The following is a 23,306-nucleotide window of genomic DNA, read 5'->3' as shown; positions in this document are numbered from 1 at the left end:
GGCCAAAGGCAGCCTTGACGTTGTCCAACCTTTACTGGAAACAAATCCGACTTAGTTACTGCAATGTGAACCAAACCCTGACACCGGTCGTATAGGGACCAAACAACCCATATTAGGCGGTTCGGTACCAGACACTCCCAGAGCAGCCTCCACAGGACTCCACGATGGTCACGGTCAAATGCCTTCTCCAAGTCCACAAAGCACATTAGACTGGTTGGGTGAACTCCGATGTATCCTTGAGGACTCTGCTGAGGGTGTAGAGCTGGTCCACTGTTCCATGGCCAGGACGAAAACCACACTGCTCCTCCTCCATTTGAAATTCGACTTCCCGACAGAACCTCTGCTCCAGTACCTCCAAATAAACCTTCCCAGGGAGGCAGAGGAGTGTGATCCCCTTTAGTTGGAACACCCACTCAGGTACCCACCACCCCGGTCTGCAAAGCCAAAATCATTGTGCCTGACAAATTTTGGGGGCGCTGGGAGGCAATTTTTATGTTTTAAAAAAATATATATTATTAATGAAAAACAAGATTCAAAGCTACCTGACCCTGTATGTAAAAGTAATTGCTCCCTAAGCCTAATAACTGGTTGGGCCACGCTTACCAGTAACAACTGAAATCTGGCAATGAGACAAATCTGTGGAGATATTTTAGTACACGCTTCCTTGCAGAATTGTTTTAATTCCAACACCGGAGGGTTTATGAGCATGAATGGCCTTTTTAAGGTCATGCCACAGCATTTCAATTGGATTCAAATCCAGACTTTAACTAGGCCACTCCAAAACCTTTAATTTTTAATTTTAAAGCCATTCAGAAGTTGACTTGCAGGTTGTCTTTTGGATCGTCGTCCTGCTGCAGAACCTAAGTGCTCTTCACCTTGAGGTCACAAACTGATGACTGAACATTCTCCTTCAGAATTTTCTGGTAAAGAGCAAAATTCATGGTTCCATCAATCGCAGAGAGTCAAATACAGACCCTTTCCAAAAAATTTTATATCATGAAAAACCTTTATTTCCATAATTCCATTCAAAAAGTTAAACTTTAATAGGTTATAGATTCAGGGCCCACAATTAAAACAATTTCAAGTATTTGTTTATTTTTATATAATTTGGGCTTCCAGGTCATAAAACCCATGAAATCAGGAATTCAAAAAACTTGAATACTGTGAAGAAGTCACCATTTCTCAGTTTTTGTAGGGAAAAAAAACAAAACAGAAATTAGGGTCACATTAAATCAATCAAAATATGGTACTTTCAAAACATTGTTTTTGAATCTTCAATACCTGAATATCTTCAGCACTTGGCTGGGAATCCTATTGCTTTAATCACTGCCTGGATGCGCCATGGCATTGAGGCAATCACCGTGTGGCATTGCCCAGATTTCCTTGATGCTTGCTGTCAGTTCTTCGTTGTTTTTGGTGCCCCTCATTTTCTTCTTGATAATATCCCATATATTCTCAATGGGGTTTAGATACGGCAAGTTGGCTGGCCAGTCAAGCACTCTGATGACATGGGCATCAAACCAGGTTGTAGTGCTTCTGGCAGTATGGGCAGGGGCCAGGTCCTGTTGGAGGATGAAATCTGCATCTCCATACAGATCCTCAGCAAAAGGAATCATGAAGTCCTCTAAAACATTCTGGTAGACTGCTGCAGTGACCTTGGATTTCAGAAAGCAGAGTTTACCAGCACGTGCACTGGACATTGCGCCCCAAATCATGACTGACTGGATATTTCACACTGGACCTCAAGCAGCTTGGGTTCTGTTCTTCACCCGTCTTCCTCCAAACCCTTGGACCTTGATTCACGAATGAAAGGCACACTTTACTTTCATCGGAAACGAGGACCTTGGACCACTGGCCAACAGTCCTGTCCTTCTTCTCCTCGGCCCACTTGAGACTTCCTACGCTGGCTCAGGCTGAGAAGCGGCTTGACCCGAGGAACCCGAAAGTTGTAGCCCATCTCCCGGATGCCTGTGAATGTGGTGGTTTTTGAAGCTGTGACTCCGCCTCATTCCACTCTTACTGGATCTCTGCTAGATTCTTGAATCTTCTCTGTTTGATAATCTGCTGAAGCCCACAGTCATCTCTTTTGCTGGTGCATCGTCTCCTGCTTCATTTTGTCCTTGCACTAGACTTTCCATTGATATGGTTGGACACACCCAGCCTCCTTAGCTATGAATTTTTGTGGCTTACCCATCCTATGGAAGGTATCAATGATGGTCTTCTGGCCAGTTGTCAAGTTTGCAATCTTCCCCATATTGAACCAAACTGAAGCAATTTAATGACACCTAGGGAAACCTGTGCAGGTGCTTTGAGTTTAGTAGATGATTAGTGTTTGACACTCAGTTTAAAACATTTTACATTTACTGCTTAGAATGTTTGGGGTTCAGGAAGGTCTATCCCTGCTGTCTGAGAGAGGACTGGAATGTACCTTGAACTGATTACCAGTCAATAACGGGGCTGACAAACCACATTCGCACAAGAATTTTCCCTTACAAGTGAAACTAACATACAGTACGTTTTAGGGCTGATGGGAAAGCCGGAGTACTTGGAGAGAACCGACATAAGCACCATGATCTTACCTTTGGTTATCTGTCGTGGGGTGATTCGTAGTGATTCAGGCAACAAGCATGGGGTTGATTTGTGCTCAACAACCTTAGGTTTCAGCAAGAAATTGTCTGCCTCTACAGTTGAGTCCAAAGATATTGGGACGCCGAGACAATTCTCAATTGAGTAAACATCACCCAATGGATTTGAAATGAAACAAGCAAGTTTCAGTTTTGATATGAGGGTATTTGTATCCAAATCGGGTGAATGGTGTAGGAATTACAACAGATTGTACAACCCCAATTCCAATGAAGTTGGGACATTGTGATAAATAAACACACAAACAGAATACAACAATTTGCAAATCATGTTCAACCTATATTTAATTGAATACACTACAAAGACAAGATATTTAATGTTCAAGCTGATAAACGTTATTGTTTTTAGCAAATAATCATTAACTTAGAATTTTATGGCTGCAACACGTTCCAAAAAACCTGGGACAGGTGGTAAAAAAGACAGTTGAGGAATGCTCATCAAACACCTGTTTGGAACATCCCACAGGTGAACAGGCTAATTGGGAACAGGTGGGTGCCATGATTGGGTAGAAAAGGAGCTTCCCTGAATTGCTCAGTCATTCACAAGCAAAGAATGGGGCGAGGTTCACCTCTTTGTGAACAAGTGCGTGAGAAAATAGTCGAACAGTTTAAGGACAATGTTCCTCTACATACAATTCCAAGGAATTTAGGGATTTCATCATCTACGGTCCATAATATCATCAAAAGGTTCAGATAACCTGGAAAAATCACCGTATGTAAGCGGTAAGGCCGAAAACCAACATTGAATCCCCATGACCTTCGATCCCTCAGGCGGCACTGCATCAAAAACCGACATCAATGTGTAAAGGATATCACCACATGGATATCATCACATGGGCAACTTGAAACTACTATGCAAAGCAAAAGCCATTCATCAACACCCAGAAACGCCGCCGGCTTCTCTGGGCCCGAGCTCATCTAAGATGGACTGATGCAAAGTGGAAAGGTGTTCCGACGAGTCCACATTTCCAATTGTTTTTGGTAATTGTGGACGTCATGTCCTCCGGGCCAAAGAGGAAAAGAACCATCCGGACTGTTATGGATGCAAAGTGCAAAAGCCAGCATCTGTGATGGTATGGGGCTGTGCTAGTGCCAATGGCATGGATAACTTGCACATCTGTGAAGGCACCATTAATGCTGAAAGGTACATAGTTTTTGGAGAAACATATGCTGCCATCCAAGCAACATCTTTTTCATGGACGCCCCTGCTTATTTCTGCAAGACAATGCCAAACCACATTCTGCACGTGTTACAACAGCGTGGCTTCGTAGTAAAAGAGTGTGGGTACTAGACTGGCCTGCCTGCAGTCCAGACCTGTCTCCCATTGTGGTGCATTATGAAGCGTAAAATACGACAACGGAGACCCCGGACTGTTGAACAGCTGAAGCTGTACATCAATTCAATGGTAAAGAACTCCACCTACAAAGCTTCAACAATTAGTGTCCTCAGTTCCCAAACGTTTATTGAATGTTGTAAAAAGAAAAGGTCATATAACACAGTGGTAAACATGACCCTGTCCCAGCTTTTTTGGAACGTGTTCCAACCTTAAAATTCTAAGTGAATGATTATTTGCTAAAAACAATTAAGTTTATCAGTTTGAACATTAAATATCTTGTCTTTGTAGCATATTCAATTAAATATAGGGTGCGCATGATTTGCAAATCATTGTATTCTGTTTTTATTTATGTTTAACACAACGTCTCAACTTCATTGGAATTGGGGTTGTATGTAGTATGCCTCCAATTTTTTAAGGGACCAAAACTAATGGGTCAAATTGGGTAAAATTAACATTCATGAATCAAATCCTTCGCAGTCAATTACACCCTGAAGTGTGGAAAACAGACATCACCAGACATTGTTTTCATCCCTGGTGATGCTCTGCCAGGGCTCTCCTGCAGTTCCTGCTTGATCTTCGGACATTTCGTCTTCAGTTTTGTCTTCAGCAAGTGAAATGCATGCTCATTTGGTTTCAGGTCAGGGGATTGATTGCAAAACATTACCCTTTGGTTGCTTTTGCAGTATAGTCAAATCAAGTTTATTTGTATAGCCCTTCATCACAAAAGAGTCTCAACGGACATCACAGGCCCACAGTTCGCAATGATTGATGACATCCCCTAATCTACACACACCAATCGGGCAAGGAAACACTCAAAACGTTATTTGGGGAAAAAGAAACCTTGAGATGGGATCGCAGGATCCTCTTTCCAGGATGACCAGGCTGCAATGGATGTCGAGGAGGCAACATTTATCACATAGGCTGTTGCTGTTCATTATGATGCCAGAATGCTGTACAATGTTTAAGATGGCATGAGAGTACATTTAAAGAGAAAAGGCACCGCAGGGTAGACTCCTTTGGTGATTCTGCATCAGGACGTGGCCCGGTCAGTCAGAGCAGAATCCTCCATAGCAACGACTCCGGGGGAAGTGGGCCACCTGAGATCTTGTTCCAGTTGGTCAGTCCAGAGCCCAAACAGCAACAGCCTCAGATTCGGTCAACGTCACCTAGGGAGGAGGGGGGAAGAGATAGGAGATAGAACAAGCAGCAGTAAAACAGACCTACATGTACTTTAACTAAATGCCAAAGAGTAGAAATAAATTGGAATTTAAACACTTCTACTGAGGTAGCAGCTCTAATATTCACGGGTAGGGCATCCTAGAGTACTGGAGCCCAAATAGAAAATGCTCGAGAGCCTACACACTTCTTTCTGGCTCTCTGAGTTACCAAAAGACCAGCGTTTTGCGAGCGTAGGTTTCGGGACGGACCATACCGTGCAGCTAAGTCAGTGAGATAATAGGGTGCTAACCCATGTAATATTTTATGAGTAAGTAACAGGACCTTAAAATTGCATCTCAAGTAGCACAGGAGCCAATCCAAGTTGGCCAGAATGGGGCTAAAATAATCTATCTTTGTCCACGTCAAAAGTCTTGCTGCAGCGTTTTGTACAAACTGCAGGCTTTTAATACTAGATGTGGGAAGACCAGAAAGCAGCATGTTACAATAATATAATATTCTTCATGTGTGTTTGAAAGGAGAGAGTTGAGTCAAATATGTATATATTTTTTTTTTTTTTTGCGGACTCACTTTGGGTAATAATAGTGCTTTTGTCAAAACCCAGAGTGATGTCCTAAAACAAGTGGCTATGTTCAACAGCTCAGTTTTCTCAGGGGTAAGGAGCAAAAATTTACAGAACATCCACTGTTTAATCTCAGCGAGACAAGACTCCAGATTTCAGCAATCGCGTGGCTTAGTTAGTTTTAATGGCATGTATAACTGATCGTCAGCATAACAGTGAAAGCTTATATTTACGTATGATATCGCCAAGCGTCAGCATATAAAGAGGGCTGAGTATCGATCCATGCGGGACTCCACTAGTGACATTATAATACTCAGAGGTCACATTGCCATGAATTACACAATGTGTCCTACCAGAGAGAGAAAATCTAAACCAACAAAGTGCTTGGCCTATAATACTCAAGTGGTAAATCTAGTAGTATATTAGGATCAACGCCATCAAAGGCAGCGCTGAGGTTGAATAATAACTCTTGATGAGGTGCCACAATCCATAGCTAGTAAAAGAACATTCATCACTTTTGCAAGGGCCGTTTCAGAAGAGTTGTCTGCCATGAATCCAGCCTGAAGAAATTCAAATAGGTTATTCGAGGCCATGTGATCATTAAGCTGTTGTACTACAATTTTCTCAGAATTTTTTTAATTAATGGGAGATTTGACACCGGGTGAAGGGTCAGGATTAGGGTTGGGGTCAAGTTTGGGTCTTTTAAATAAGGGTTGAATAACTGCTGTCCTGAAAGCTGCAGGTACAGCACCAGATGAGTGATACATTTATACGGTGCCACCAGAAAGTATTAACTCACCTTCACTTTTTCCACATTTTGTTATGTTACACTTATTTTAAAGCTGATAAGTATACTTTTCTCTAAAAGAAAATCTACATAAAATATCCCATAATGAAAAAGTAAAAACATTTTCAGACAGTTGTGCAAATTTATTTGAAACGTAAACAATTAAACATAATAGATACATAAGTATTCACACCCTTAGCTTAATATTTTGTTGAAGCACCTTTGGCAGCAATCACAGGCTCAAGTCTTCTGTATGTCTCTATGAGCTTGGCAAACCTGTTTTGGGGCATTTTCTCCCATTCTTCTCTGCAGATCCTCTCAAGGTCAGTCAGGTCGGAGGGCGTCAGTGGACAGCCATTTTTAGGTCTTTCCAGAGATGTTTGATTGAATTAAAGTCCGGGCTCTGGTTGGGCCACTCAAGGACATTCACAGGCTGCTCCTGAAGCTGTTCCTTTGTTATCTTGACTGTGTGCTTTGGGTTATTGTCGTGTTGGAAGGTGAATCGATGCACTAGTCTTGAGTTCCAGAGCACTCTGGAGGACGTTCTCATGAAGAATTTCTCTATATTTGGCAGCTGTCATCTTTGTGGACTAGTCGCCCAGTTCCTGCAGCAGAAAAACAGCCCCTTCTCCAGATATGATGCTTGCAATTCAGGCCAACATTTTCTATTTTGGTTTCATCAGACCAGAGAACTTTGTTTCTGGAGGTTTGAGAATCCTTAAGGTGCTTTTGGCAAACTCCAAGCGAGCTGCCATGTGCCTTTCAGTGAGAAGTGGCTTCCGTCTGGCCACTCTACCATAAAGGCCTGATTGGTAGAGTGCGATAGCAATGGTTGACCTCCTGGATGGTTATCCTATCTCCGCAAGAGAACACTGGAGCTCCACCTTAGTGACCATAGGGTTCTTGTTCACCTCTCTGACCAAGGCCCTTCTTCCCCGGTTACTCAGCTTGGTCGGACAGCTAAATCTAGGAAGGGTCCTGGTGGTTTGCGCCATCCCCATGCTTCACAGGTAGGAATGGTGTTCTTTGGATGCAACTCTGCATTCTTTTTCCTCCAAACACGACAATTTGAGTTTTTACAAAAAAGTTCTATTTTGGGTTAATCTGACTATATGACATTCTCCCAATCCTCTTCTGGATCATCCAAATGCTCTCTAGCAAACTTCAGATGGGCCTGGACATGTACTGTCTTCAGCAGGGGGACACGTTTGGCCTTGCAGGATTTGAGTCCCTGGCGGCGTAGTGTATTACTGATTGTTACTTTGTTCCCAGCTTTCTGGAGGTCATTAACAAGGTCCCCCCGTGTGGTTCTGGGATTTTTCCTCACCGTTCTTGTGATCATTTTCACTCCACGGGGTGAGAGCTCCCGTGGAGCTCCAGATCGAGGGAGATTATCAGTGGTCTTGTATGTATTCCATTTTCTAATAATTGCTCCCACAGTTGATTTCTTCACACCAAGCTGCTTACCTTTTTCAGATTCAGTCTTCCCAGCCTGGTGCAGGTCTACAATTTTGTTTCCGGTGTGCTTTGACAGCTCTTTGGTCTTGGCCATAGTGGAGTTTGGAGTGTGACTGTTTGAGGTTGTGGACAGGTGTCTTTTATAATGATAACGAGTTCAAACAGGTGCCATTAATACAAGTAATGAGTGGAGGACAGAGGAGCCTCTTCAAGAATAAGTTACAGGCCTGTGAGAGCCAGAAGTCTATAATATGCCATTAAAAGCAGCAGGATGAATTCTGAAATGTTTTAGGCAATATTATCTGCTCATACTCAGCTAAATGCTTCAGAACCCATTGCACAGCACTTTGCAGTGCAGATAGACAGTGACTCGAGGCATACTGTGAAAGCAACCAAAGAGTATTTCCAGGCAAAATGGAATGTTCTGTAAGAGTCAAGTCAATCACATGACCTGAATCCGATTAAGCATGCATTTCACTTGCTAAAAACACAAGTGAAGGGAAAATGCCCCGAGAACAAACAGGAACTGAAGACAGTTGAGGCCTGGTAGAGCCAGGCCTCAAATTCACCATCTGGTGATGCTTACGTGTTCTAGACCTCAGGCTGTGGTTACCTGACTGGGGTCAGCCGTGGCCCAATGGTTAAGCTCATCACATGCCACCGTGGGGATCTAGGTTCAAGACCCCAACTGGACCATCCACCACCATCTCCCGGACTCACGGCTGTGGTGTCCCTGAGCAAGACACAGATACCCCAAACTGCTCCTCAGGTGCCTAAGTTGCCCCCTGCTCCAGTGTGTTCCACTAACAAGTGTGTTTTTGTTCACTGTGATGGGTAAAATGTTGAGAACAAATTTCATGTGCATGCTTGCATGTCCATGACAATAAAGATGATTATTCTCCCTCAAAGGATTTGCAACCAAGGACAGTTATTTTTAGGATTGTTAATTTTTCCCCCGTTACTTTTGGTCACTTAAAAAGTGGAAGGCATATATACAAACTTAATAATTCCTACACCGTTTGGCTGATAAATGTCCTTAAATTTGAAAAGCTGAAACTCTGAAGTTAAAGCACATCTTGTTCATTTCAAATCCATTGTGGTGGTTTTTATAGCCAAACTGATGAGAATTATGTTGATGTCCCAATATTTATGGACTTGACTGAATATGTGTCCTGTAACAGGTGAACGATGCAGGGGAAAAGTCTGTCTTTTGCCCACACTCAGCTGGCTGCAGGTTCAGGATATCCAACAGGATAAGGAGTAGAAAACGGAAGGTTAGATGTGATACCCATACAACTCTCTACCTTATACAGTATAAAACAGGATTTGTCTGGGAGGAGAACAAAAGTGCAACACTCAAAGTCTGTTATACGGATGAACTGAAGTAACCATCCTGGTAAGGCCAACGAGTGCCCAACTGTCCAGCTTCCAATTTCTGACAGTCTGTGCACAACTTTTACACCCGAACAAGTTTTTCTTTAGACGTCTGTCTGGCTTATCTTAAAAGACGGTTCCTGATAAGGATCAGATGGACAAACAGGGTGCCTGATTCAGGACATTGCCAACTATACTGGCCTGGCTAGAATATCAGAGCTTTTTAGGTGTCATTTTTCAGGTCAGTGGTATGGCTATGTGGAAAAAGAAAACTTTTAGATTGAAAATATGAAGTACCCTGTAACATTATTTTCCATCACGGAAGTGACAATTCTCTTGTCGACCAATCTATGGACAGCTAAGCTATGGGTCAAGCTCCAATCTACACAAGCTTACCTAACTGCCTCTGGTACCCCAATAAAAGGGTATTGGAAAGTGGGTCAGTACACAGGGGCCCTGTAAGGGGGGAAAAGTGCAAATAAATCTACAGGTCTACATTAGAGGCCCTTAAAAACACTATTTTCTGTTCCATCTGTACTGCTTAAAGCAGACTACACCTGTACTGGTTGCGAGAGAATCACATGGCACATAAAGACATCCAATCAGTCATACTTGCACTCATACCGGCACAGTGTTCAGTTGTCACTCAGTAACGGTTTAAATGTTTCAGTTGTCACTCAGTAACGGTTTAAATGTGAGTGTCAATGTTCGTCTCTGTGCCCTGTGCTTGGTGCCCAGTCCAGGATGCAGTCTGCCTTTTGCCAGAAATTAGGTGGGTGAGGTTGCTCTTCTTTTTTTTTATTTATTTATTTATTTATTTTTTTTAATGTGGGAGGAAGACTGAATACCCCTAACCCCGGAACATGCAAACTCCACAAAGGAAGCACGGAGCCAAGATTCAAACCCAAAACCTCAGAACTGAGAGGCAGAAGTGCTCTCTTTTGAGGTCACACATGGTGTACGTAGTTTTTCATTGGACTGACTTCTGTGCAGGCAGGGTGGGTTCAGTTTCCACCCAGTGAATGTGAGTGCGAATGGTTGTCTGTCTCTATGTGCCCTATAAATGACTGGCAACCAGTCCAGGTTGTAATCTACCTTTCGCCTGAACCCAGCTGGGATCGATTGCAGCTCTGAACAGAATAGATGGTAGTAGTAAATGGATGGTGCCAAAAAATTCTACTTAACCAAACCGAGCCAACTTACTTCTTATTGGTACCCCTTGTTTTCATTAGGGTCATAGGCGTGCTGGAGCCTATCCCAGCTGATTGGATGAGAGTTAGCGTACCCACTAGACTGTGGGAGGGAGCCAGCGTAGCCAGAGAATCAACACGCAAGTACGGGGAGAACCGACAAAACTCCATGCATGAAGGCCGGAACTAAAATTCAAACCCAGATATTCAGACCTATGAGGCAGGACCAACTCCCAAGAAGGAGCTAGCTAAAAGTGTGATGGTTCAAGTCCGATATTTTGTGATCTTTTGCAATGGAAATGCAATCAAATACAGTATGGACTGTACCCAAGTCAATTGAACCATATCACTGTGGAAATTAGGCTAATACTGTATCCTATATTAACATACCTTGGCTGTTTTCCCCCCAAAAAAGGTGTTGAATTGTGGGTTGGTATGGGTGGCATTGTTTGGGACCCTTTACAGCGTTTGACAATGGACGTGCCAAAAAATGTACTGCACCAAACTGAGTCAATTTACAGCTTGCTTAGTCTTCAATAAACCTAACATACATATTTTATCTTGGAGGGTACCGGGAGCCAGAGTACCTGGAGAAAGCCCACACAAGCATAGGGAGAACCTAAGTCAAGATTTGAACTCAGAAACTTGGAACTGTGAGGTGGATGTGCTTCCCATTTACCTCACCCTGCTACCCCTGCAACTCTGTCTAATGAATAAAATGGTTGATTTTGGCAGTGCAAACACGTGTACTGGTCTAGTGAGACTCCCTGGGTTCTGCACAGTACAGTATTTGGCAGTCTAGAGGCTGCTTTGGGGAACCACGTGACCAAGCTTTCCAGGGGCAGAGGCGTTTTCACTGCAGGCGTGTCCACTGCGCATGCGCCGGTGTGGGCTTCCCAGTCTTTCGACCCCGCAGCTGGACGTCGCTCTTCCTCTTCCTCCTCCTCCTCCTGCTGCTCTTCCCCCTGGCACATTTTCACATTTGTTCGAGGTTGAACCGCGTTACCGAGACCTCACGCACAGTACCCGGCCAGATGTCTTCGGATCCACGCAGCTAGTTAGCCTTTTGTGTCCACCTCAAAGGCTTCGGACACCGCGCTTTTGGGACGAGGTGAGTGTTTAAACGGGGCAGGGGAAAAAAAAAAACAAATGCAAAAAAAACAAAGCTACTGAGAGGAGACAGCGGTAGCTCGCTCGTATCCGTTGTTTGTGTGGCCTCTCCCGGGAGCGTGGCCAGCCACCTCCCCTCGCTTATCTCTCACTATTTCACCGTCCGAGCAAGTATACGAGCTTAGCATGCAGCTAGTCGATTTTTTTTTTATTTTTTTTAAAAAAATTTTTATACATCGCCTAACCATAACCGTGTGTTGAATTTAGCGTCGCAATGTTAGCATAGCTATGTTAGTTAGCGAAGTGGTCGGGATTGATCACGCTCGAGTCATTTTAGCATTAGCTTGGCGTTAATGTTCATTCGTAATTGCCGTTTAAAGTAATACGTACACGTTCACATTCGCAGTCTTTTATGTTTTGCACTTCACATAATTTCATTTTGTAGCCAGACTCCAAAGCACGTGTTGTTATCTATATAATAGGTCAACTCTAGTTCAGGTATAAATAATTGTTAATCAAAAGAGAGGTGCCGTTGGCACATGAAAGACATTGACACGATTTTTATTTCACTGCAAGGCTGCAAATTATATCTATTGAAGAAAGATATGAAGTTCAAGGGGATTAGATGGTGGCCCCACATGGCATTGCTTTCACGTGAATTACATGAATCCTGGAGATCCTTGATATACCTTGAGTAAAATGAAATCGTCCATAACGAGGGTGTCAAACTTTTTTATTTTTTTTGTTGGCTGCAGTGTTGGTACAGTTTCCATCAGAGGGCCATTATGACTGAAACCATATGTTTCGTTACCTCATCAAAGTATAACATATACACAACAAATTGATGGATAACTAGTTTTGAAATCAGAAGGATAAATGGTTTGTTAAAGCTATTGATCAAATTACTGTAAAAAGTTGTTTCTCAACAAAAGGATGATTGCAGTATCTCATTACTTCATAAGAGAATTTAAAATTTTGGTACAGATTTTAGCAAGAAAGAAGTTGATACAAATGATTTACTTTCGCAGGCCACATAAAATTATGTGGTGGGTCGGACGTGGCACCTGAGCCTTGAGTTTGACATCTGTGTTCTATGACATTGGTTGTCAACTGTTATCACATCAGAACCTACATGTTGTTATCACACCAGAACATACATGTTCCTGTTGTTGTTGACGTTAACAACAAAGGAAACATATTGATCAAAAATCCCTTTTTGACAAAACCACACCAGGAAAATAGCCTTTGAAAACATATTGTAATGCCAAAGGATGTGGTCAAGGATGGCACATTCACTGGTGTACTTCAGTCAGTGTCATCACCAGCAATAACAGAATGCACATTCATACAAGAGCTACAACTCAAGCCCGAGCACTCCACATACAGATTCCCTGACTTGAGCCAATGTTGAACCTTAAATTCCCCATTGCAATTTCATCTGAGCTCTTCCTTTATGCTTTCGTCTATACTGATGTCACAACTGCAAATCAATCAGCCCACCCTTAAAGGACATATAGCGTCCAGATGGCCTAAATTCTTTGTATTTTTTGCTCAAGAAAATTCAAGTGGCAGTCATTTTCAATAATATCTGTTTTGGAGCAATATGTAAATAATTGCCCTTGGAACGCCCCTTTTTCATTGCCAAAATAGATATGCCACAATGTCTTGGTGTGATGGAACTGGAGACCAAATTCGCTTCAATGAGGTCAAAGGAATGTGCTATATGATAAAGTAGCAATATTTACTAATATTTTAATATATAGTTGCTAGGCTTTACACGATCAGAATATTTGGGACCGATCAGCGAGTTTAAAAAAACGATAACCGATCACTGTTCCGATCACAAGATGGAGGAATGCATCTATTTAAATGACCTGTTCATTTACTGCATATACATGTGTACTTAATTGCTCCAAAAATTATATTTACAATAAATAATGTATCTTTGTTCCTCTATTTATGCCAGTGAGGCGTAGTGACAGACAGAACAAATGAATGGTCTTGGCAGGACGGAAATACAGTAATTAATGTATCCACTTTTTGTGACATTTTTGTTTGGTGTGCTGTGAGATGTTTCAATTGTAAAATATGCTCCTTGGCTCCATAAAAGTCGGAAATCACTGATCTAGTCACATCGTGTCAGGTCAAACCAACATTACATTACAGAAATAATGGGTGCTAACTTACTGTAATTAAATTACTTTATTTTTAATTAAATGACTTCACCCACAACGAAACTTTTAGAGCATGATTCGACAGAACAGCGTCCAACCGTTCGTGGTACCACTAGCTTGCAAGGCTACATAACATTTTATTGCCTGCTTGTGAGCGGTATCGTATTAAAAGTATGTGAACATACCTCAAGCAAGCCTTAAACGAACTTCCTCTCCTGTCCTGAGCACCGATGACCACCAACACACGTTTCCCCCCATTTTGTCCTTATAATACAGTCTGCTCGCTCCACTCTTGTTGTCGTTGCCACGGTCACGAGTGTATCCGGTCGCGTTTGAGTTGACAAGATACAGCCCAATGATCGTAAAAAACGGGATGCGGTGGTATCGGAATACAAGATTTTATTGCAGTAGTTTGACAGTGCAATCATGAAAGAGCAAATTTGTCTTGTAGTCTGATCCATGCATTAGGTGTTGCCTGTCTCCGACGTGTTGTCTGTCACACGCCGCCTACATGTTTTTTTTTTTTTTTTTTTTAAATAACTTAATTGGCTGTCAGATATTTACAGTACTACGTCAAAAGACGCGTCACAAGGTTAAAAATAAACTAGCTTTTGGATTCAAATATACTGTGCACGCGGCGACACGGTGTAAATGTCTTTTGCGTAGCCGATCGGATCGGCGAATTATGACATTTCAGCCGGTCGGCATACAATGCTAAATATCAGCCGATAACGATCAGCTCGATAAAATCGGTGTAAAGTCTAATAGTCCTATATAATAATCCTCAAACCTCCAAAATGACTTTTCAGGGGGAAAAACATTTTGTTGAGTTTCCAAATACAGCTTTAAATTGATATTACACCATATAATGGTGTTATATACTGTTGCACACACACATCAACACAACAGTACCCCAAATTTATGTTCAATTGCTAATTTGCGAAATAAATTGTAATTTATTAGTGTCATTGATGAAAATAGTATGAACTCGGCACATGCCAGTTGTCTTTATCACCAGCTTTGTTCATGCCAAGCTATCATATGCTATATTGCCAAAAGTATTCGCTCACCCATACAAATAATAGGACTCAGGTGTTCCAATCACTTCCATGGCCACAGGTGTATAAAATCAAGCACCTAGGCATGTTGACTCTTTTTGCAAACATTTGTGAAAGAATAGGTCACCTCTCAGGAGCTCAGTGAATTACAGCGTGGAACTGTGATGGGATGCGATTGTGCAACAAGTCCAGTCGTGAATTTACTTCACGACTAAATATTCCACAGTTGAATGTAAGAATTTATTGTAAGAACGTGGACCCGTGTGGGAAAGACGGCAACTCGGCCACGAGGCGGTGTCAGCAGCTGCTGAGGCGCATAGTGCAAAAATAGGTCACCAACCTTCTGCCGAATCAGTCGCTACAGACCTCCCAACTTCATGTGGCCTTCAGATTAGCTCAATAAAAGTGCGCAGAGAGCTTCATGGAATGGGTTGCCATGGCCGAGCAGCTGTATCCAAGCCATACATTAACTAGTGCAATGCAAAGTGTCGGCTGCAGTGGTGTAAAGCACGCCATCACTTGACTCTAGAGCAGTGGAGACGCGTTCTCTGGAGTGACAAATCACGCTTCGCCATCTGGCAATGTACTGGACGAGACTGTGGTAGGCAGTTGCCAGGAGAATGGTACTTGTGTGACTGCATTGTGCCAAGTGTAAAGTCTGGTGGAGGGGCGATTATGTTGTGGGGTTGTTTTTCAGGAACTGGGCTTATGCCTGGATCAGACTACAATTTTGGTCGTTCACGATTACAAGACAAATTTGGTCTTTCATGATTGCACTATGTCAGAGTACTGCCATGAAATCTTGTCGTATCCGTCTCTGTCAGACAGTGGCAAGACTACACGACATGTATTCCGATACCACCTTATCCCGTCGTTTACAATCACTAGGCTTTATCTTGTCCAATCAAACACTGTCGGAGAGGCAGAACCAGAAAACGTGTCACTGGTCAATGCAACTGAGTACACCCGATACAATGGTGATGACAACAACAATGGATCAAATGTATTTTTGGGGGCGGGGACAAGAGAGAACAAAATGAGAAAAAGCATTTGGTGGTCATCACCGGTGCTCGGGAGAGGATGTTCATTCAAGGATTGCTTGAGGTATGTTCACATACTTTTAATACGATACGGCTCACGAGCAGGCAACAAAACATTATGTAGCTTAGCCAGCTAGTGGTAGCGCTTACAGTTGGGAACTCGCCCGTGATAGCTAATCGGGCCAATATCGGGGATAAAATCCTGTAGTCTGATCGAGGCATTATTTCCAGTGAAACGATCTCTGTATTTTTCGGCTTACCAACAGACTTTTGACAATTGTATTCTCCCAATGGACGTTTGGTGTTGGCCCCTTCCTATTCCAATATGACAAATACAATCCATATAGCCATGGATGACAAAGTCTGATGTGGATGAACTTGACTGTCCTGCACAGTCCTGACCTCAACCTGATGTAACACCTTTGGGATGAATTGGAAGTGGAGACTGAGAGCCAGGCCTTCTTGTCCAACATTAGTGTGTGCACAAATGTGCTCCTGGACAAATGGTAAAAAGATTACCATGAACACACTCCTAAACCTTGTGGACAACCTTCCCAGAAGAGTTGAAGCGGTTATAGCTGCAAAGGGGTGGAACGACATCATACTGAACCCAATGGATTAGGAATGGGATATCACTTAAATTCATATGTGAGTCAAGGCAGGTGAGCAAATACATTTGGCAATATACAGGGTGATTGAAAAGTAACTCTATTTTAAAATACTTACTACTAGTACTATCCATCCATCCATTTTCTGAGCCGCTTCTCCTCATTAGGGTCGTGCTGGAGCCTATCCCAGCTGTCATCGGGCAGGAGGCGGGGTACACCCTGAACTGGTTGCCAGCCAATCGCAGGGCACATACAAACAAACATTCGCACTCACAGTCACACCTACGGGCAATTTAGAGTCTCCAATTTATGCATGTTTTTGGGATGTGGGAGGAAACCGGAGTGCCCGGAGAAAACCGACGCAGGCACGGGGAGAACATGCAAACTCCACACAGTCGGGGCCGGGGATTGAACCCGGGTCCTCAGAACTGTGAGGCTGACTCTCTAACCAGTCGGCCACCGTGCCGCCACTACTAGTACTAGTTTTCTCAATTTTTGTTTTGTATGAGTGGCCAGCCAGAGGTCCTGACTTAACACCCTGCGACTTTTTTCTGTGGAGTTGGTTAAAGGAGCAAGTCTTTTCTACCAAACCAATGACTGGAAGAACTTGAAGGACGAATACAAGAGTTCCTTGTCAAATCAGTTAATGCGGTTGCCAGGCGGCTTGAGAAACTGATGGCTAATGGTGGCGCCCATATCGAATTTTAAATAAAACTCCACGCAATACTTTCTTCTCATGTTCATTTCTTGTAAGAATTATAGTTCAGAAATTAATTACAAGTACTTAAAAATAGGGAGTTACTTTTCAATCACCCTGTAGTATATATCGTTGCACACTCACAGCAGTGACCCAAAATTCTGTTCAGTCACTGATTTTAAATGCTAAAAGTCACTAACGTATCAGTGTCATTGAGTAATGTGGTACGAACACTGCGCCAGCCCAGCCGTGGTCTTCAAAGTCCACATCGGTCACACGACGCCACTACTGTACAAAAAGCCTTTAACTGAACAAGCAAATGCCCGTGTTATGTCATTTCCCCCAAACTCTTTTTCAATGGAGAGCGAAATAATAAATACAGCAACGAACTGACAAAACTTGCACTAATCTGCACTTACCTCAAGTGACTGGCTCTTCTACAATGACGCATTACGACAATCGATTAGAACAAAACAAGCATACTCAAATGTATCTAACCTCACTTTTTTCACTCGTTATTCTTAACAAATAAAATCCAGGCTTTCAATGTAGGCAACAATAACGCAGGAGAACAGATACTAGTTGACAAAGTAATATGCTCATCCTCCATTGCTATTGCATGGTTAGCAGGCTCATACAGGTTTCGACCTGAATGTTGGCGGGACAAAATCTGTCTGAAAATTAAATGTCATCAGAAAACAAGCTTATAATTACTACTGAGTCTATTTTGGGGGGATTTTTTTTTTTCCTGCAGACATTGTTTTTAAATCCAGAACTATGGAATGAATAAGTGCCAATGTTCACAGCATCAGAGAGGTCCTTTTAACAGCCCACACTCAGATTTCAGATACTACAATATAATGTTTTTAACTACACTTCCTTACATGTTCAAATTGCCTTTCGGAGCACCTTCTTAAGAAACTGATGATGAACATGACAAATGCATGTCCAAAAGTGAATATCCTGTACACTGTATGGAAATATCTTTGAATAGCTGGTATAGTTCTTTAGCTCAGCTAAATTGATTAAAAATAAGATTTCAACAACAAAAAACAATGGCTGTGTTCCCCACTGCAGGGAATGATTCCCAATTCATTTTGTTGTTGTTTTTTTTTTTTTTGTTAAATCCATTTTTATGTAGTCGTTCACATTGCAAAAAAAGTGACTTCTAATGTGGACGAAATGAGTGAAGTGACACACATGCGCACAAAACAGGGCGTCACATTTTGCAGTGTGTTTACAGAAGTAAATATAGCCCTGTGTGTAGGTCTCAGACCTGAGATGATTGTGGCAATTTCAAGGATTTTTTTGCAACCAGAGCCAACCACTCACTGTTTTCTACTCCTTCATCTGCAGTTGCTTTTGTCATGTGTCTGTTTTGTTGAACAGTTGTGACGTTTGTCACCTTTTGGTGACGAAGGTCGGATGAGCGCGACTTACGCATCCAGGCTGCACTCGGATTGTTTACATATCCAATTTAAATCCACATACGAAAAAGGCCTGGGTTGGTTTTGAAAAAATCTTAATTGTACTTTTCTCATTGACATGAAAAAAATTAGATGTCACATCGGTCAAAATAATCGGAATTTACCTGTTTAATCTTAAATATTAAAATGGGGAAACTTTGCAAAAAAAATAAGAATTTGAGTAGGAGGCAAATGCTTTTTCACAGCACTGTATTTCTCTGTTTTCAGGAATCATCTTCAAACTTGTATAATATTATTAGAAACATCTGTTAAATTTACAGGGTCTTTAAGATGCTCCACTGTACTTTAAGATCCCGCTATTGCTAGGATATGACCCTTTAAGTCTTGACAAAATTACAGCTTGTTGAACACCATATTAAAAGATATATTAAAGTGAACTTTGTGTGCAATATCCAATGACATGCCTTTGTCTTATTTACAGGAAACGACAGTCCATGATGCTTGGACTCCAGGGAAATCTACCACCATCCTCCAAAATGTATCGTTGCGTGGCATGTTCGGCAACCTTCAGTGGGCTGGCTGCCTTGCTCGTACACCAGGCGACGCATGCCAACATGCTCCCCAAGGTCATTGCTTCTCCTTCAACGCAGCCTGACATGAGCACGCAGGGCGCTTTGACAGCAAACCTAAAGTCAACCAATCCATCAGCGTCGTCTGATGGCGCTTCACCATCTTTTTATATCTGTGATTGTGGAGAGGAATTTCACAACTTCTGTCTTATGCTTGAACATAAGCAATCGCATGATTCTCAATTAAAGTCACTCCAATTGACAGATGGTAAAGTCCTCTCAAGTGCAGTAGGGTCTACTGATGATTCTCCAAATCTGATTGTCAAGTTAAGGCCAAGTGTAGCAAAGACAGACTCGGTCCAGAGTTGCCCCTCTACTTCAGGTTCCCCTCCTTTTAAAATAGAGCTTGAAGCCCTCGGAAGACTGGAAGAAAGAAAAGTTGTTTCATCAACTCCTCTTGAGCAATGTTGCCCCTCTACTTCAGATTCACCGCCTGTTAAACTAGAGCTTGAAGCCATTGAAAGACCAGAAGATAGTGAAGTTGTTCCATCAACTCCTCTTGAGCAATGTAAAACCCCCGAAGAAATTAATGGAGAACTTGACAAGACATCTGCAACGACTGAGCCAATGCCAGAGACAGAGAGGGATTCACAGTCTGTTCATAGCAGTGACAATGAGGAACGACTGACTAGAAATAACAAATTAATGAAAATGCTGGCATCGGCCTACATGAAGCACGCCTCCGTGTCGCCATCTCCAAAAGACAGTAATTATATTGTCACCCCCAAACAAGAAGCCGTCCCAGTTGATATAACGCCAGTCAAAGAATTTGAAGAGCCACCAGTCAATGATCTCTCTGTAGCTAAGTTGAAGCGACTGCTTGCGAAGCCTGGTGTAAAGACAAAAGCTCCCACCATTAGCCGAATTATCGACTCCAGCAGGAAGAAGATCGTTTCTTTGACCAAAGTGCTCTCACCCGTCGTGGTTCTGGAGACCCGTCAGAAACTCAGAGATCCTAGCAATAATGCTCTCTTTGGGAGATATCAATGTGGCCGCTGTCGCCGGACCTTTCCGAACTCTGACAGATTAACTGAGCATCACTTCTTACACAAAAAGGAGAGAATTAAATGTTGCCGTCGCTGCAAACAACTCATCATTGGAAAGCTGCCTTTCACTGACAATCATGTCTGCATTCCGTCGATGAAAAAGCCTGAGCATCTGCCAAGTGCATTGCCACTAGTCCAAAAAATGATGCCATTCCATAGCTTTAACAATATGAAAAAATCTTTCTATTGTCCTGTATGCAAACACAACTACGCCCGCAGGTACAACCTGAAGAAGCATAAGTGTCATGGCCCAAAGGCATCCCCCCCTCACACCCATCCTTCCGCTGACAGATTGCTAGTATTAAGATCGAGTAATAAAGCCTTAGCATACAGGGATGGTCAAGGTGAGCATGAAATTGGCAGTGTTTCTGTCTACACTGAAGCCCCTCGTGTCAAAGTCGAGGTAACCTCTACTACTCCTGAGCAGTCAGAAATGTCAGACTTTTCCTGGTGTGGTTTTGCCAAAAGCTTTCCACCATTTTTGTCCAAGTCTTCCATGATGGACACGCATAAACATGGCCCTAGCAGTGTAATGGAAAACAATTGCTCGGATGTGGCGTCGGTGCATAACGAGAGCAGCAATGAAGGCCAGTGGACGATGCCCTTGGACGATGACACGGAGCTGCTTAGTTCTCAGAATGCTGCTAATGACGGTGAGATGGAGTCGGAGTCAGACCTGAGCTATTTTGTCAGAGATGGTGTAAAACGTTACCCTTGTCCCAGGTGTCAGAAAACATACAGTCGACCATCTACTCTGGCCCGCCATTTGCGGCTCTGTGGGTTCCGGCCTCGGGGGCCTGTGCCTGTATCACACAGTGCTAGTTACAGTGGCGTTTCCCAAAATAGCAGCACTAAACCAATGTTTGCTTGCTTTGTCTGCGGGAGAAACTTCAACCGCAAAGATAACATGATGGTTCACAGGCGAAGATGTCAGATGCAGAGGACAGAAACTAAAGAGCCGTTGCAGCACAATTTGCCGGGAGGTGCAAAAGGTATCGCAGATAATGACGCAAACAACTGGGGAATCATGTCACTGCCATCTGTGCTACCCAGGAGAGTGACATGTGAGTGTGGGGTTGGATTTACATCTCCAAGACTCCTCCTGGAGCATCTACAAAAGCACGCGCAGGAATCCTACACGTGTCCAACCTGTGGAGAGACTGTTAATTCTTGGGCAGACTACGAGGTGCACCTGCAGATCCACATGCATCCTCATCACCAGCTGCTGACGGGACTCCAAACACAGCGATCACAACCCCTGGTACTAAGGATCCAACATCAGCCACTTCAACAACAACCACAGCACCACCAGCAACCGCCTCCTCCTCCAGTCCATAAGCCGTCACAGAAGGAACTAGTCCCTGAGCGCTCAAACGGTGACAAAAAGCAGCGGGTTATATGCACACGATGTGGAAATACGTTTGCCACTCGGTGTTCCCTTCGAAGGCACTTATCCTGGGACCGATGCAAAGGCGGACGACCTCAAAACGCACCCAAATTGTATCGCTGTTCCCGCTGCAGCTCTGAATTCCCCAACATGGTCAGTCTTCTGTTTCACCAGAGGAGTGGCGCCTGCAAACCTACCATCAAGCCTGTGCGCTGTCCCGTTTGTCTCCGTTGGTTCGGCACGGTGGACGGTTTGCAGAAGCACCTGCTGACTCACAAGCAGTCTGAATCCCACCGCTGTGATATCTGTCAGTGTTCATACCCAAGTCTGAAATCACTGAAAACCCATCGCAGAAGGGTGCATAACGTCATGGTTGCAGAACTATTGGCTTAATAGCATTTTCTGTTTTTTGTTTTTGTTTTTTTTTCTCTCTTTTTTTTTATAAATAATAATGTTAACTGTGACATGATGCTGCATTTTGATTTGTACCTGCTTTGCAGTAACACAGGAGGAAAAACACTTTAGTTTTCTAGCAGGTTGCTGCTGCGTAATTAAGTGTAGTTTTGTCAAGTTAAGTCCTGTTTTTCAAAGGATGTACATAGTTGCACTTCAAATTTTATCCAATAGTTGTACTGTAGCTAGCTTGTTCTGGTGTTGCTAAATATACCAATCCATCAACATGGTTTTGTATTTGTTTCTCTTTTAATTCTTCCAAACAGTTGGCTCTGTAGTGTATGGTATTGCAATTGTTCTACAGCCATCCTGAAAACAGATCACGAATAAACGGAACATCTGTGGGGACTTGTTTGGTTTTTTTGTTGTTTTTGCTTAAATATTGTAAGTACTCACTAGTAAGAGAACTAGCAATGAAAACCATATAGATGGGTTTACGACAGTCAAATAAGTGCTTTTCATACAAATATTAACCTGAATTATGACTTTGCTGCTGCGTTAGCTAATCACCGTGGATTTGCTTTGTATATGAATTGTGCTATACAAATAAATTTGCCCGGCCTTAATGATCGACTATGGTGCGTTCCGTCTTATGTATATATGTCTACTACTGCCCTCGGAATGAAATCCTGTCATAAACCGGACCCCTGTAAAAGCTGCTTTTTAAAAAGGGCAGGGGGAATGAAATAATTAAAATGCATGAAAACGTGTTTGTATTTAGCCCAGTAGTCTGATTCTATTAAGTTTGGACACATTTGCCATCATAAATATAAACATACAGTAACTTCTATATGCTGTTAGTATATTGGTTATAGTTATACTTCCAAGTTCAAATGTTAGTATATTGGTTATAGTTATACTTCCAAGTTCAAATGTGACTATTAGCATAGTTTGTCATTACGTATGTCTAATTACATGACAGAACCGTCAATTGTACTTCCCCGCTTTGCACTAATCATACAACTATAATTCGCTGCTTGGAAAAAGTGTTTTTTAAAAAAAAAAGTAAAAGTAGGGAAATGAGGAATTAATTCAAACAGATTCTGCCATTAGAACAGGAAACTTTGCAAGATTTCTTAAAATAAGTTACCAAAGCTAGCCTCAAAACTCACCATGGATGTCATGAAATTAGTATGCAAACGGTGCAAACTA

The 23,306-nt window shown here is 42.6% G+C and overlaps 1 protein-coding gene across 3 annotated transcripts in view; it reads left to right on the top strand.

The window, feature by feature from the left end:
- Positions 1-22,673, top strand: part of znf1035 (zinc finger protein 1035) — a 65,308-nt gene extending 42,635 nt beyond the window's left edge. For 2 of the 3 annotated variants that reach the window (XM_061675033.1, XM_061675032.1), the window contains one exon: positions 19,121-22,673. In XM_061675033.1, the coding sequence (XP_061531017.1) occupies positions 19,134-22,094 (2,961 nt within the window). In that variant the 5' untranslated portion in view covers positions 19,121-19,133 and the 3' untranslated portion in view covers positions 22,095-22,673. Of the gene's footprint in view, positions 1-11,447; positions 11,637-19,120 lie in introns of those variants that run through there. The other variant, XM_061675031.1, reaches the window with a different exon arrangement.
- Positions 22,674-23,306: the final 633 nt, after the last annotated feature.

This window comes from Phycodurus eques, chromosome 4, assembly GCF_024500275.1.
Source record: "Phycodurus eques isolate BA_2022a chromosome 4, UOR_Pequ_1.1, whole genome shotgun sequence".
NCBI lineage: Eukaryota > Metazoa > Chordata > Actinopteri > Syngnathiformes > Syngnathidae > Phycodurus > Phycodurus eques.
Note: the sequence above shows the minus strand (reverse complement) of the source record. Positions and strands in the feature narration are given on the sequence as shown.